The sequence below is a fragment of the Carettochelys insculpta genome, chromosome 16 (genome assembly GCF_033958435.1).
Source record: "Carettochelys insculpta isolate YL-2023 chromosome 16, ASM3395843v1, whole genome shotgun sequence".
Classification (NCBI taxonomy): Eukaryota; Metazoa; Chordata; order Testudines; family Carettochelyidae; genus Carettochelys; species Carettochelys insculpta.
The window spans coordinates 37,420,849-37,437,791 of record NC_134152.1 but is presented as its reverse complement, the minus strand read 5'-3'; the positions used below and the strand labels follow the sequence as shown (position 1 = coordinate 37,437,791).

The following is a 16,943-nucleotide window of genomic DNA, read 5'->3' as shown; positions in this document are numbered from 1 at the left end:
CATACTCAGTCACAGAGGTCTCTTGGAAGGAAATGTTGTTGACTAACCATTACTGTCAGAGAGCTTATGACAAAAGCTATTCAGCACATTCACTGAGGGACAAAAGCCACCAAAACCATTGTGTCTTCTCTGCCTGTGCCCCTTCAAACCTTGGTCACCATAACTTCATAAAGGTGTTTTCTGAAGCACGCATCTCCAGACGATATTTTTATTTCTGCAAACCCTGCTCCCTTGGAGCTTTCCTGCTGGGAATGGTGTTCACTCACCTCGGGTGCAATGTAGTCAGGAGTGCCGCAAAAGGTCTTGGTGGTTACCCCATCCCAGATGTTCTCCTTACACATGCCGAAGTCCGCGATCTTTATGTGCCCTTCGCTATCTAGCATCACGTTGTCAAGCTTTAGGTCTCTACACCAGGACAGTAAAATAACTGTTACACAACAGGAAAGGCCATCGTAAAGAAAGCCAGCAGACTTAGCATGAGTGAGTTTGGGAACAGGGAAAGGACTTTCCTCTTACACATACACTCTTTGTAGGCAGACATCTCGGGGCCTGATTTTTGAAATGGTTTACTCCACAGAAATGTCAGGCTGGACAATGCCCTGGAAAATACACTGCACAAGACAGTCTTGCACGAGCAGGGAGATTGACTTAATAGATCATTTTTCACTCCAATGCACCTCAAAATGTATTTGCAGTTCACATGTCACCAAAAGATGGATGGTACCAAGTCAGAAAAAGTTCAAGCACTATCTATACTCCTTTTCTTAATGGCCGTTTCTACACAGGCCACCTTCTTCGAAAGTGGCATGGTAAGACATGGCCCAAATATGCATACGGTGACGTGATTTGGAGTACAGAAGATGGTTCTTCTGGACTCCAAAATGCCATTTAGAAGCACGGCCCCTGGGGGGGGCCTTCCAGAAGGAAGTCCTCCTTCTGGAGGCCCCTTCTTCCCAAAAATTTTCGGGAAGAAGGAGCCTCTGGAAAAAGGACTTCCTTCCGGAAGCTCCCCGGGGGCTGTGCTTCTACACAGCGTTTTGGAGTCCGGAAGAATGGTCTTCTGGACTCCAAATCACGTGACTGTATGCTAATGAGGTGTGGGGAATTTGCATCTGTGCCTCATTAGCATATTTCAGGCCGTGTATTACCATTCCACTTTCAAAGAAAGTGGCCTGTGTAGAAACAGCCAATGAAACACAACAGGCCTCTGTGCCCAATAGCCAGAAGACAGGAGTCTGCTACAACCCTCAGCATAAGGGACTGGCTCTTTAACGCAAGCTGTAGAGACTCACATCCTCAGCCCAGAGATCCTTGAGTCAGTTCTCTAGTGTTGGCCAATATGCAGTCAGTGGATTATGCTAAAAGAAGTGGCAGGTTGGTCCTTCAGTGAAGGTTCAGTTTTTTGAGTATAAGTAGCTGCCCTTGTAATTAATCAGTGGCTATGTGCTCGGTGTTATTACTTTTCTGTTTATGTACTTACTGTACAATAACCCTAAGGTCTTCTTTTGCGTAAGGGCCTATGTGCTGTACCTCTGTCCAGGGCTACAGCAAGGCCAGCAGGCAGGTCATCTAGTGGTGTATTGGTCATTGTGTCAACTGAAAACTTAGAGTCAATGGCCACTTGCCATCAAAGGTTTATGATGTTGTGTCCAAGGCTGCGAATTTTATTGGGTGATGGATCAGGATGCAAATCACACACCGTAGGGCTGAAGTTGAGGGCACATCATGAAGTTAATGTCAACCAGCTTGGTAGACAGGGCCAAATTCTCATCTCATACAAACAGGCATAGCTCAATTGACTTCACAGACCTACAGAGAGCGGAGCCAGGTAAAGATCTAGCCCAGAGCTACAATTTAGGAGAATTACTGTAATGCAAAGAGAAGGCAGATGGTCACATGAGTTTCTCTGTTTTGTGCGCTGAATCAACTGCATATTCACTTCTAACCCATGCTGCAGTAGGGTTCACTGGAAAAGGATGGCTAGAAAGTAAACACTAGTAAGGGTGGAAGTAAAGCCTTTGCCCTGTCTTGATTTCCCTCCAGCTAATATTTGAGTAGCCACACCCAAACTCCTCTCCCTCTGACTTCTCACCCAGCAGACAACAGGCCTTTACCACAAACACAGAAGCACCTGAGCAGGTATGCCTCTCCTCTGCTAACTTGAGTCACAGTGACCTAGCCTCTGGCACATGTACATGTTCATCCTTCCTCTGGCTAGTGACAGAGAGGTCGCCATGTTAGTCTGTATTCTATCAAAACAAAAAGCAGTCAAGTAGCACTTTAAAAACTAACGAAATAATTTATTAGGTGATGAGCTTTCATGGGACAGATCCACTTCTTCAGATCATGGCCTTACCTCTGGCTGTGAGTGAACATATCAGAATTATGGGGAAGAGTTAACTCAAGATCTCTGGACTACAAATTCCCCAGCTGGCTGAAACCAAGTGTTAAGACTCAGCTCCAAAGGGAACGGAGATGAACTGGTCTCCCTGCTGCAATCACAAAAATACTGGGGAGGAATGTGGGAAGGCCACTGGTGAGGACACATCTGGAGTGTTGTGTCCAGTTTTGGGCCCCCAGTACAGAAAGGATGTGGATGTGCTGGAGCAGGTTCAGCGGAGGGCAACGAAAACGATTAAGGGGCTGGAGCACATGACCTATGAGGACAAGCTGAGGGATTTAGGCTTATTTAGTTGCAGAAGAGAAGACTGAGTGGTGATTTTACAGCAGCCTTCAACTTCCTGAAGGGGGCTCTAAACAGGATAGAGAGAAACTGTTCTCAGTAGTGACAGACGGCAGAACATGGAGTAATGGTCTGAAGTTATGGAAGGAGAGGAGTAGGTTGGATATTAGAAAAAAACTACTTCACCAGGTGGTGGTGAAGCACTGGAATGCATTGCTAGAGAGGTGGTGGAATCTACATTCCTAGAGGTTTTTAAGTCCCAGCTTGACAAGGTCCTAGCTGGGATGACTTAGTTGGGGTTGATCCTGCTTGAAGCAGGGGACTGGACTCAAAGACCTCCTGAGGTCCCTTCCAGTCCTGTGATTCTATGCTTCTACAAACTAGGAGAGATGCTATGTTAATGCTGCAGCTATGTAGAAAGGGACAACAAGGAAATAACATCCAGGTTTGGAATGGACAACTCAACCGTCAAGATTGCCACACACTTCATTGGGAGAAATTATATTGAGCTATTTGGAACCAAGGTCATTGCATGTGTAAAATAATGTCAAGTACTTCCTTGGTTCGACAAACTCATCTCGGTCTGTTGAGCAAAAGTGCAGTAGAAGGAATAGTCCAATTTACAGGTGCTTAAGTTTTGAGGACTTCACTAACTATGGCAACAGTGCTTAGAATACAGATTGGCCAAGGACAGATAAACAAAAGGCTGCATTCAATTTAAAAGTGGAGGGAGGCACAAGGTACCAGTGAACTTATAACATCTCTCTGCACCAGCTAGTGGAAAAAATTGCTTCTCCTGTCAGGTTCTCCCAACTGCTTTTTGTCTTTGGAGCAGCTTGTTCAGTAATCCATGACTATGCTAGTGAAGTCAGCATTCACCTTCACTGGGCAGTTAATGACATCTGACATTCATTAAGGATGTTCTGCTTTACCTTGGGCCTTGTGGATTCTCCAGCATGTTAAAGAGCACCAGTGCTAGTTTCAGTGCCTAGCCAGAAGCCTCTGAGTGCTCTCCCAGCAATTTAGCTAACCTAGACTGTTACAACTGTATGTGCAGGGTTTATATTGCCAGCCTCAGGAAAAACACTCATAAGTACTCACTTTAAGTCTCAAAGATGAGAAAACGATGCTGCCTAGGAAAATATGTATCTCACAATTGTAACAGCTCACCAGCTGAGATTTAGGTTGTCCAACTAGAAACGTGAAACAGGGAGGCAGGAGAAGAGTCAAAACTACTTTTACTATCTCTCTTCCCTATGAAAGCTCTCATCACGCACTAATAGGCTCCAGTTCCATTTATTGGAAGTATGCATGGACAGCTGCCAAACCATCGGATGGGCAGCAGCAGGAGGATGGGCGGCTGAATACCATGTCATTTGGCAGACAAAATAAAATTCCTTGACCCTATGGGCAAAGTCCAGTCCCGGTGAGAACAGGCTCCTGCTTTTGCCACCGTTCTTTAGAAGGGGAGAAAGGGAGAACACGCTCACCTACCGATAAATGATGCCTTTGCTGTGTAGGAAGAAGAGGCCAATAGCAATTTCTGCGGCATAGAATCTGAAATTAAAGATTTAACAGGAAGACCTTGATAATTAAAGCAGATAAATTAAAGTGAAAAGCTTTCAAATCTAATTACACAAAATGAAACATGCTGGGCACACATCACCAGGAGATACCGGCAATCGCATTGGAAAAACACCGGACAAACATCCCACAAGAGCAACACAGCTCCGCTCTGCCATGTAACAGGTAATAACATGATCAGGTTGCTGTGGGCTAGTGTGGGGCTGTCACTTCTGATTACACAGATCCCCATTCTTTTAAAAAAAGAGTCAAGATCTATCACTGGTTGTTACTGTGGGGTGATTGAACATGTCCCACAAAGTGCCCTGTTTCATGGGAAAGCCATGACAGCAAAGAAAGCAGTGGTAACATGTTACAAAGACTGCATTCAGAGGATCATGCTGGAGCTGTGCAGCTTCCCTTGGACTTGATGCTGTTTTAAACCCAGCCTATATCTGTCGAGGCTGCTAACAGTCTTTGAGACATTTTGTTACCCTCAGCCAGTGTTCCCTGTAAGCCGTGTGCTTGTGCACCTGCTCAGGAGAGATTAGCAGAGTGCCCACAGCTGAGTTTGTGTTTCTATTTGTGGTGCACATTTGCACATGCCTCAGTGCAGACAGAAAAATTTCTTCTGCACATGGATGGAAAAGATTAGAGGGAACATTGGTCTCAGACCTGATTATAGTCCACAGGTGCTGAAGCCACTGATCTGCAGCTGGCTGGCATTCACAGTAAGCAGCCAAAGACTGAATGTTCCTCTTGTATGTCTAGGGACAGCCCTTTCAGGGCAGGCTTGAGGCATGTCTAGTTGATGGTGTGAAGCGAAGCTCCCATTCCTGCAGCCTGTGCTCCCCTAAGTCTAGAGCTCCCAGGCAGTCTCCAGGGCTCCTGGTCTGGCACCTTTTACCAGCATGAAATCATGTTAAACACCAAACCCGTTCCAGCACACATCCTGGAGCCAAGGCTGTCTCTCAAGGTGGTCCCTGCGAATGGCCTGCCCAAGACAGCTCCCTGTTTAATCACCTCACAGTGCAGTGGCTCAGCTGATGGATTAGAACTAGGGGAACTGAACTGCAGACCCCAGACTAGGAGTTGGGTGCACAAGCAGCACCTGCACCTCCATATAACAGAGCCCCTGGTGTTGCACTCCGCTGGCGAGCCAGAGAGAAGCACAACACAGGAGCATGTGGACGGGAGTGTGGCACAACGGAGGGACAGGTTGCTGAAATATGGTGACACAGAGACCTTTCCAGAAAGTCTCAGAAATCCCCTTGTACGTAACGATCTAGGGCCAAGGTTTTGAAAACTACGGGGGCCAAGAGCTAGGCCTTGGAGCCGGTATTTGGGCACATACAGTCGGCTTTCCAAAAGCTCACCTCTCACCACAGGCAGTGGAAATTGCTGCACACTCAGCATTTCTGAGACCCCGACTTATGCACCTAGTGGGACTGGGGAGACGGGGGATGGCCAGCCATGAGAAGAACCCATGGCTGAGACTCTAGACCCAGGTGCACATCAGGCATCACCCATGGAAAACAACCTCCTCCTGACAGAAAAGCACGCTGGTTTGTTTCCCTACTCTGCTCCCCCTGACAGGATCACAGCTAGAAACCACAGACTTGAAATCCTGCACTAGTGGGATCAGAATCTCCAGCAGGAGCAGCAGGCTGTGCAGAAGAGCACCCAACTGCAGAAGGAATCACAGCTCAAGCACAAACTCCCTGCTGACCAGCTGCATTGGAAAGGACAGGCAGAGAAAAGAGAACAATGCAACACGGTTCCAGGTGTGCAACTTAAAATCAAATCCACAGGGAGCCTCTTTGTAGACATGAGACTCACCAGTGTAGGGTAACTTGCTGAGGGGCCCAGCTCTGTCAGCTGACAGAGCACGCTGGATTCAAGAACAGAGCTGCACATGGGCTTGCCTGCCATGCACATGTGAAATTGACTTGCTCTGTAAGAAGCCCTGTCAACCTCCAGCCAAGAAAGCCCAGTCCAGTCCCAACAGCACTCTGCCTGTCAGCATGCAGCCCTTGGGGAGATGGCCAGGTATCCTGCTTGTTAATTAGAGAGAAATTTAAGAGCAGTCCCTGGTGCTTTTTCAGGCCCAGGAGGTGCAAAACCTGCCCTTTGAAATTGCTTCTGCTTGTCAGGCTGGGTCAAGAGCATTTGATCTTTGCATCCTGTTGCCTGCGTCCTCAGTCTCATCCCCTGCAGGTCTCTGACCTCAAAAACATGAACATGGAACCACATGGCCTACACCCACAAAGCCATGAAATGCTGCCCCCAAAGGTTGAATGGTAAACGTTGGCTATTGAACTCACACAGCATGTGGCTCTTTAAACCGGCCAACTTGTTGAATCTGGTACATTAAGTCCCCACCGTTCACATATTCCATCACGAAATATAGGCGATCCTAAAAAAAAAGAAAAGAAAGTTAAGGACAGCAGCATTCCAAGAGCAGGAATTCAGTGAGGTTGAAGCTGGGGGTGAGAGGTGGGGAGATAATCACAGCCCCGAACTCCTACTGGAAGTGCCATTTGCAGATAAAGCTTGAGTCTACGGGATGTGCATACGAAGTAGCCAGGCAGAACAGCAATTCCTTCCTAAGTGCAGGGGAACCATTATCTGATCTTTGCAGACAGCTGTGAGCTTTGGCTTGAGAGGCAGGAAGGGGAGGAGGAGGAGGACTGGGCAAAGAACAAGAATTGGGGGAAGGAGGCTGGGGAGAGGGACCCAACAACCAAAGCAACTGCAGTTTTGCAAGTTGGGTTTGTTTGCGCTCGAACAGAAATTGGGCCTGTTGAACTATTTTGCAAAGGACACACACAAGTGAGGGCTTGCCCCAGAATGGCCAACGGCCCAGCACTTAGGGCTCTGGAGCCTCTGTCCTCCCAGTGCGCAGCCTGGGATGTTCCCAACCTCGCATCCCTTCCAACGCTTCATTTTAAATTGAAAAAATTCCCTGTCCTGCCAGGGAGCAGCCACATCCGGGGGCTATTGCATCCCCCAGCCACTTTGCCTGCACCCAGGGAGCACTGCAGTCCTTTGGAACAGCTCACCCCAGCCTGGGGTTAAATGATGTTCTCTCACTGTTTGGAACACTGTTAGCAAGTTGTATCTCAGTGTTTGACATCCAGGTTCTCTTCTGGGCCCTAGCCCAAGACATATTTGTCAGCTGCATTCAGGACCCGGGGCCTCTTGCTGTTTTTTCAGAGCAGTGCTGACACGCCAGCAGCTTGTACACACGAACATTCAGAGGATGGAGAATCCAAAGCTAGAGCTGCAGAAAGGGCCTCTGCTCTGTTCGCATCAGTCTGGACGCTTCATGAGACTCTTCTTGCATTTGCTCAACTGTGGCCAAACCCTCAGTGCAGCTGCAAAACATGACATCATGGAGCCAGACGCCGCAAGAGCGTGTCCATCCCCTGGAGCATGCAGCTGCAGCAGAGATTTCAGTCTGCAGCCTCCTGGCCCATAGATAGCGGGCCTATCAAGTGAGACAAAAGAAAGCTGCATGGATCTCTGCCCCCTATAAGTCACTCTCTGCAGAGCTCACACTCACTCTGCCTGCTCTCCAGTCACCTGCTGTATTAAAGGGACACTTGCAAAGGGTTAACACGCTCGGAAATGTTTTAATACTGGGTAAATCAATTGTTAGAAAGTTAAAGCAGTCAAAAGGCTGAGTATAATCACTTCAAACCCCCCTGCTGGATGTGTGCCTAGCTAGTTCTAACATGTTTATAACACACCTTTGCCACTCACTGACCCTTGAGAAAATGTTCCCTCCCCAATACGTGGTGTCACCCCCACGGCATGTTTTTATTTAAATCTTTTTCCTGACAGTGTTTCTGATTCTCCTGACCCCCCAGTGGATGCAAAGCCTAGCCTGCCCTTGTTCACATCAGACTCCTCTGGCAGCAAATGTGAAAAGCACAGATAAGGGAGGGTTTGGAAACAGACAGCATGAACGAGTCCAGCTTTCCTTGCTAGCGCCAATCAAACTAGCAGCAACACTGGCTGAAGTAGGTCTAGACATGGTTCTACAAAAGTGACAGGGGACTGAGATCTCTGGAAGTGCCCAACAGAGCAGAGCAGGGCAAAGTAGAAGAGAAGATGCAAGTTATTCCAGTGAGTTGAGAAAAGTCAATTATGAGAATAAAAGGTTCTGGCTCTGTTACTATTACGTGTGCCAGAGTGCTGGAAAGGCAGGGGAAGGTTTTGAAAGCTGAGGAATGTATAAGAGTTGGGGAAGAACAGGGGAATTTTACATGAGAGAGAGCATCCTCGCAGGAGATCTCCCCCGCTTGGAAGGGTTGCTTCCCTCTGACTACTGGATCTTTATCGGTTGCAGCCGGGGTGGGGGTCGGGGGGACTGTACACCAAGTCATCCAGGTGCACCCACTCCATCTCATGCCCAAATATTCCTCCAGCTGACCGTTCTGGGAGATGGCTGAATGGGGCTCTTCTGCCATTCTGAGCAGATGCAAAAATGGGATAGGTGCTGTTAGTGACATGTCTCTTTTCACCCAACAGAAGGAACCAGGAACAAATGGAAGGAACCAGGAGTAAACACACATGCATACCTGCGGATATCAGAATGGCCACACGGGGCCAGACCAAAGTGCATCCAATCCAGGGTCCTGTCTACCAACCTTGGCCAGTGTCAGGTGCCCCAGAGGCAATGAACAGAACAAGTAATCATCAAGTGATCCATTCCCGATCGTCTATTCCCAGCTTCCAGCCAACAGAGGCTGGGGTGCTATCCCTGCCTATCCTGGCAAATAACCATCAATGGACCCAGCCTCCTGGAATTTATCTAGTTGTTTTTTGAACCCTGTTAAAGCCTTGGCCTTCACAACATCCTCTGGCCAGGAGTTCCACTGGTTAAAATGTTCCATGCATAGAGCAGGGCTCGTCCCCTCCAGCAGCAGTATACACACATTCACCAGGGCACCAGGGTAATGCTACTGACACTCTTTCACTATACACAGTTGTGTCTTATAGAGGCAATCTACTCTCCCCCCGCCCCCGCCCAAAAGTATCCCAGCTTTTCCCATCTGCCATCTGGTCCCTAACATACACACAGCAGAGCACAGCCCCTCCCCTCCAGCAGGCGTGGCAGGGACAGACACAGAGAGAGGAATGGTGGGGGTGGAGCATGCAGGCGTATTTCACAGAAGAGTGCAGCAGGCTGATCCCAGGCTGGAGGTGCTTTTATCCAGGCTGAGGAACAGGGCCTGTGACATCATCCAGCTACAGGGAGGACTTTGGAGGAAGGTCCCTGGCCAGGTTTATACACCTCACATGCTGCCCCAAAGAGCCTGTGCCTGTATTTCAACAAGAGCGGAGGTAACAGGGCAGTCTGCTGGTCTCCACTGAGCACCCATTCCACCGGGGGGGAAGGCGGGGGTGTTGCCCAGGCACGCACAAGCACACTCAGGCATGGGGTGCATTCCTGCTGCCCTGCACACACCCCTCACGTACACACAACTGAAGCTGAACAAAGTTCAACACAGCGGCAGGCAAGAGCATGTGCCCCTCCACAGCAGGGCAGCACACATCTCTCCAAGGGTAAAACAAGCATCAGGGGCTTGGGGCAATATATAAAGCCAGCAGGAAAATAATAAGTTGCAGAGATGATTTCTGGAGGTGTAAAGGAGCAGTCAGATACAAAGGTCATTCTGCAACAAAAGCCTGAGAGGGGAAAGAGGAGAGGAGGATTTTGATTCCTGGCCCACAATAATGTGAACTATTTCACCCATTGCATGTTTCCCTTCCTTTCTTTGCATTTCTCCTTTAAACAAACCTTGGCTCCTTGAGGAGCCAGAAAAGCAGAAGCATCACCACAGTAAAAATGATAGACGAGCACTTGGCACATCAGCTCCTCCACTTGGGGAACAAAGCGTGCAGTAAAGATGTTGGCTGCTTTCAGAAAACCCACAGCATACTGGCAACCTTGAGGAGAATTAAACATGAGAACGAAGGGCCCAGCAGGTGACATAAAACATGATACTACAGGCATCTAAAACATGCAAAGACCCATCTGACGTCTGGAAGGTTGGCACACGCCCCTCTGCTCATGTTCTGAAACACAGTCGTACTTGTATAATAACTGGAATGTAAAAACAATACTGCACTTGTTCACAGCAGTTACCTAAAAGTATCCTCAGCATCAACGGGGAAGAACATTGAAAAGGTGGCTACTCACTCCAGCCAAACTCCTTTCACTCTGGAGAAACACCGAATGTTTCTGCTGTGAACTGATGTTCTACACATACCCAAAGCCAGATGGCTGGTCTGACTGCAGGCTGGAACAGAAAGCTGCATCTTCAACTAGGAAAAGCGATTCTGGATGCTCACTTTGGACAAGCAGAGCCAGGATTGTACAGGAAGAGCAGGATATCTGAACTCACTGAGAAGCCACCTATGCCACAGACATTCCATCACTGCCTGCCAAGACCTCTCGAGGATTCTGCTAAAACATGCATGCTCCTCTCTCACTCAGCTGCTGAGTCAGGAACAAGGGAGTTCTTTGACTTTATTTGGCTCCCTTTATCCTGCTGCTTTTCTTTACCATTTCTCCAGCCTTGCTTCACACTGCAATGTGAAGGTAAAGGCAGGACAATACCTGTTATTACTGCCTACTATTACAGCAGCGCTCGCCTCCGTTTGGGCCCACCTGAACCAAGAGGTGCCTCACAGGCAGTCCTCAAAGTGACACACTCACCTTTTTCCAGATGAGCCGGAGCCCACAAGCTTTTAGCTGATGATGCAACATGTGGCAATTCTCACCCCCACTTCCCCTCCCCATAATGCCTGAACAAAAATTCTCTCATTCTTTCAGAGGTGGATTTGAGGGTTTTTTCTTTACTAGTCAACAGAAATAAAAAGCGCAGGCTGGGAACGGTGCCTTGGACTGTGCTCCCAGAAAGCAGAGGGTCTGTGCTGGCATGTGATAATCCAGACCACTACACATTCTGACTACATTACAAACATGATTACTATTTAGCTACTGCAGGTCTCTCAGAAATAATCCTGCACTGACTCACTTCAGATGCCACAAAGATGGTGTTTGAAAGTGTTTCCCCTGCCATATTTTGATTAGTGTTGTGCAAAGCTGGGCCACACACTTTAAATACATGGAATGTGTTTGGTAAATCCAATTGCTGGCATAATATTCAAGTGTAATCCTCTCAGACTCCATGGTCATCCAGCTAGAGGTCTGTACTGCTGACAAGAACTGGGCCTCTCCATTTACAAGGTGCTCAACAGCTGGCCAGAGATTTTTTTTTTTTATTTTTATTTTTTTTTTAAAAAAAAGGCTTTTTAAAGTTTATTTATTATTTGCACAAGTTAACAGAATGCCTTTTCCAATCTGAAATTTCTGGATTTTTTTCCTTAGGTTTCAGCATCTTCTCAGCTTATTAATTCCAACTAGCAAATACAGACAAAAGTGGTGTTTTGCTCCCTGGACTGTAAGTCAACCCCCAGACCAGCATCTTTTTGAAAGATTTAAGGACCAGGTCTAATCCAATCAAGAGGTGGCTGAGGAATTCACCATGTTCCTAGATGGAGGCTCCCTGTTTGAACGTGCACATACAGAGGAGGTATTTGGTACAAGCAGCCATCTCTGCACAGAAGTTTGGTATAGGATGAGGCTGGCAAAGGGGAAACATAGGTGAGCACTTCTGCAGACACAGTTATTTGTGTGCCCAGAGAATAGGCAACTGGTGCCTCAGCAAGCGGACTGCAGGGAGGGTCACCCACAAGACCAGGGAAGAGGCATGAGGGGGCTCCCCCTGTAGCAATTAAAATTTTGGCAGGGGCACAGGGAAGACGGTGCACCTCCCAAGGGCTCCCACTAGTCGCTTGTGGCGTGGAGAGTACAGTCTGAATTCAGAGGCTGGCTCAAGAGGCCAGACATTAAATTAATATATTTATTGACAGGCCTTTCCTTAGTGCTTCAGAGCATCCTGCAATGTCTCACCATTCCCTGAGGCCTGGGGAGAACTTGGGGGGTGGGGCCATCCCTACCAACAGGCAAAACACGCAGCTGCACAAAGCACCAAGAAAAGGGGGGGCAGCAAACTTCATGACGCCCTCTGCAGCTGCATGATCCCTAAGGGCTCCAGACAGCCCCCACCCATCCTCCGGCCACCCCACTGTGGCTCAACATTCAGCCCCCACTCACCAGGCAGAGGCTAACGGCCCTGGCAGGTTGAGCAGCGAGGAGGCAGCCATGCCACAGGAGGCTGGAGAGAAGCGACGCTTTCCTTTAAAAGAGCTGCTTCTCCCTAGCTGTCTGCATGGCCGCCTGCTGCTCCTGTGTTCAGCACCTCCCTCTGGGTCCTCATCCTACAGGAAATGGTGCCTGGTCCCGGAGCAATGGGAAGAGGTGTACCAGTGCTGGGCGGCCGAGGGCATCAGCGCTGGCATGGACAGCCCTTGTCCTTGAATTCTGGAGATGACGAGGCATCTCTGGGGGAGGTCTCTACCCTCCCCTCCCACGTGGAGTGACTGGAACCTCCTCCCTTCTCTGCACCCCATGCTGCTCCATACTGGGAACTCACTACCCCTAGTGGGTGCATTGGGTACAACCCCCTATGTCCACCAGGCCTCTCCAAGGGGCACTTTGCAGGGGGTTGCTGGCAACGTCCGGGTCACCCACGTACCATTGTTTGAAAGCAGGAGTGAAGCTGTGTGAGGAATGGAGGCTTCCCTGACTGAGCCAGTACTCGCTTCTCCACCATCGTGCACTCCACGTCGTCATCCTGGATAACCACATCCTTCTTCAGGATCTTCACTGCGTAGAGCTCATCGGTGCCTTTTCTTTCCGAGAGCATGACCTGGGCAGGGGAGAGGAGAATGGTCGACCTTCTGCGGGTGCACTGCACATTTCTACTTGGTCAGCACAGAGGCCAGGAGATCCCCTGGGGGGGTTGTTTATTTTACTACAGCTTCCATTGCCATGGCTTGGGAACATCTCAGGACCCCTCACCCTCCCAATAACACAGCGAGGTAGTGTAACACATTTATACTCAGGTCACAGCTGGGGAAATTCCGGTGCAGAGAGACTAGGGGGTCAGATTTTCAAAGGTATTCCTGCATCCAAAAGATACAAACAGGTGTCTCTCTGCACCTTTAACCACTTCATAACATTGAAGATCTGGCCCCACGTGCTTTACCCAACTCTGGGAAAAGCCAGGACTTGATCACTGATTCCAGGACCAGGACATACTCACAAGAGCAGGCTTGTTCTACCAGTGCCCATCCTGATTTGTGGTTCTCTCAATGGAAGAAGCATCAGCAGGTAATGCTCAGATTCACATAGCTTGGACACAGACTGCCCATCAAATACTATAGCAGTAAAAAATTATACAATATCCTCGTTTTCTTCCGCTTTGCTTAACAGTGAGTGAAAGGCAGTGCTCTTTATACCCCAGGGGAAATTGAAACACTATTATTCATCTGGCCTATCACTCAGCAACTGCTTTACTTCATGCAGAATAATTTGTTCACCTAATATTTTAAGCCCATTGTGTCAATCTACAGATTTATTTATTATAATACACAGAGGATGAAGTCTCCTGCTAGTGTGATTTTGTCTCTTTAATCAAAGCAACCCAAAGGAGGGCTCTGGAAAATCCAGCCAACACCCCCCGGTTTATTCAAATACGTTGCTTCAATTTGGCATGGGACTGCTTCTGAAACAAACACCACTCACCAGCGGCTACATTTTGCTTCCCATTTGCTCTTTTTCTCGTTGTGTTAAATTCAAATCTTCAATGGAACAGAATTACTTTACATTTAAAAGAGACTATTAAAATTCTTAGTCACGCCGAGAACATGCGTTGGGATGTTTGGAAAATAAATTAGGGGAAATGAACAGCAATAGAGTGGAACAGAAATAATTTAATGCCATAGCAAAGTGGCAAAAAAAAAAATTGCTAGGCAGCAAACACTGGACTTTTGAAAGGCAAGATAGAGGAATCCCAGCAAAAATACCACTGTTTCGGCACCAGACGTGACCCTCAGAGCATCACACAGGACCTTTGCCTTATCACAGAAAATCCTTAGCTGAGCCACAGCAGATGGGCCGGACACTGCAGGCCAGTGCTCTTTCAAAGGGCGTGGGCACGGACTCACAACAAGTGTTCTCTATGACGTGAGTTGGGCTGGCAGAGTGCAGAGGTCTGGATGCCCCAAGAGAGCATGCTAGGAGGTAGATTACATATAGTGACAATCTCATGGTTTCGCCACAGAGTTAAGAAAGGTTTTATTACGTAGGGTCCTTGGGTCTAATTCTGCTGTGTTACAGCAGTGTAAATTGAGAGTAACTCCACAGGTGTGCAACTTTAAATTCAAGTGAGTTTAACTAAGCAGAATGCATCTGAATCTGTCTCAGATTAGTAGATAAAATCCTGATGACTGAGCACTGCTCAAGCGTCTTGACCAATATTTGCACATTACAATGAGAATCGCAACTGGTACTTCTCGGATTAGCGACTAGCTCCACCATCTGACAGTTCGGCACAGCTGTTTTACACCAATGACCACCCAGCTCATCCCCATGGCTTCCCACATGGCAGGTTAACGGTATAGCCCAGGGCCTGTAGATGGGGAGAGTGTGGCACTGAGATGGAGGGACTCTCCCCAGCATGGATCAGAGTCTCAGTGTTCCATGCTCAGACTAGGAGACCCCAGTTCCGTCTTCTTGCTGAACAACAGATGCAGACAACTGATCTGACACAGTACTGGTCCACATCCACAGCTGGTGTCACTGGGCATCCTCCACTCCAGTCACTAAGCACTTGCTTAAACACTTTGCTAGACAGCAGGCCAGAGGGCTCAGAGTCTTGCAGGATCAAGCCCCCTAGGCATACACCAAAGCTCAGGGAAACTCGAAGAGAGATTCCTATTGACCCCAGCAGGCACTGCGACAGATTGTTTTTCCTTATTGTTTGTATGGCAGTAGCACTTCAAGGCACCAATCTTCCAACTGAAGTTTAAATACCTCAGCAGCCTGACAACTACACATGTGTGGAGATGGACAGTCACTGGGCCAAGAGGACAAGACCAGGAAGAAGACAACTAGCATGTGTCCCTTCTTACTAGGGACAATGCCCTGCACCCTGGTGGCTTGGAGAAGAGAAAAGATCAATTCAGCTGCTAATACTTTTGAAGCCATTGCTTGGAGAAGGCATCTCCTGCAGCCTCGGAGGGAAAGGTACTTAATTTCCCTTGATAGCTCTTCACTAGCTAATGAGCAACAATAGGCATCCAAGTGGAGGGGGAGGGGAATAGAAATGGTGTTACTGCTTTTCTGCCCACACGCCGTGTCCAAGACTGTCTGCAAACTCCAGCAGAAGCTGCTAATGGCACATTTAAGGTGGCCACTGCATCCACAATGGCTAACGGCGCTTAATTTGTTTTTTTTAATGAAGCACAAGATATAGCATGAGACAGGTTTAGTGACCTAATAAAAGGAAAATAATAAAAATAATAGCTAATAAAAGGAAATTTTTCTTCACACAGCGCACAGTCAACCTGTGGAACTCCTTGCCCGAGGAGGCTGTGAAGGCCAGGACTCTATTAGGGTTTAAAAAAGAGCTTGATAAATTTTTGCAGGTTAGGTCCATAAATGGCTATTAGCCAGGGATAAAGTATGGTGCCCTAGCCTTCAGTACAAGGGCAGGAGATGGATGGCAGGAGATAAATCACTTGATCATTGTCTTCTGTTCTCCTTCTCTGGGGCACCTGGCATTGGCCACCGTCGGCAGATGGGATGCTGGGCTGGATGGACCTTTGGTCTGACCCAGTATGGCCATTCTTATGTTCTTATGTTCTTATGAGCTGCCATAAGCCCGTACCTTCTTGCCTTCAGTCACAGCCGTTCTGTCAACTTGCTGCAGGACTTGAACAAGTCTTTTACCTGCTCTGTGCCTCAGTTTCCTCAGCTCCACAACTGGGATAGTTCTACTAACCCACCTGGCAGGAGCCTTTGCAAGGATAAATTGGTTATTTTTGCCTGTGAAGTGCTTTGAATATGAAAAGTGCTATAGCAGCACACAGCTCAGCTGGCTTTCTTCTGTTTGCTTGCACCTGTGCAGGCACTTACTATTTCACATGAACTGAGGAATATTTCAAACTGATCATTGACATTTAGACTTAACATTTCTGTGCAGGCACTTCAGGTTTATAAGTCACCCCGATTACGTTTCAAGAGACAGAACTGATTTTAATTGATCAAAGCAGGTGGGTTTGGTTCCCAAAAGCCAGCTGACAAGAGATATCTGGAAGACAGTGAGCAATAAACCATACTGTTCACATCTGGAGGATCAAGACTCCAGCTAGCTGTTGTCACCTCTTTCTGAAAGCTTACAGGACATCTCTGCACCTGGTTGTCTCAGCATTAAGGCTGTAATTGGGCTGCTGGCTTGAAACCAACAACAGGAGGAGGCTGAGTTATGAAGCAGAGGAATCCTGGTGCATTACAAAACTGGGAGAGCATTAGGATGCTTTTTTAAAAGCTCTGTGCCTGGCAGTCTCCAGGAAAGTGCATACACCTCTCCTTGGGAAGAAAGTTCATTGAGGGATAAACACACTCGGACATTTTCCCTGAGCTACAAAAAAATAAAAATTGATTACATTTCCCAGATGAAAAGCTGCAGGAGTGCAGGGTTCAGTAACTGTA

General features: G+C 47.9%; 1 protein-coding gene across 4 annotated transcripts in view; it reads right to left on the bottom strand.

Moving 5' to 3' along the window:
* PRKCB (protein kinase C beta) overlaps positions 1–16,943 on the bottom strand; it is a 244,397-nt gene that overhangs the window by 54,982 nt on the left and 172,472 nt on the right. For all 4 annotated transcript variants that reach the window (XM_075011091.1, XM_075011088.1, XM_075011090.1 and 1 more), the window contains 4 exons: positions 12,922–13,095; positions 6,571–6,662; positions 4,178–4,240; positions 267–405 (listed from right to left, as the gene is read on the bottom strand). In XM_075011091.1, coding sequence (XP_074867192.1) covers positions 267–405; positions 4,178–4,240; positions 6,571–6,662; positions 12,922–13,095 — 468 coding nt within the window. The remainder of the gene's footprint in view (positions 1–266; positions 406–4,177; positions 4,241–6,570; positions 6,663–12,921; positions 13,096–16,943) is intronic.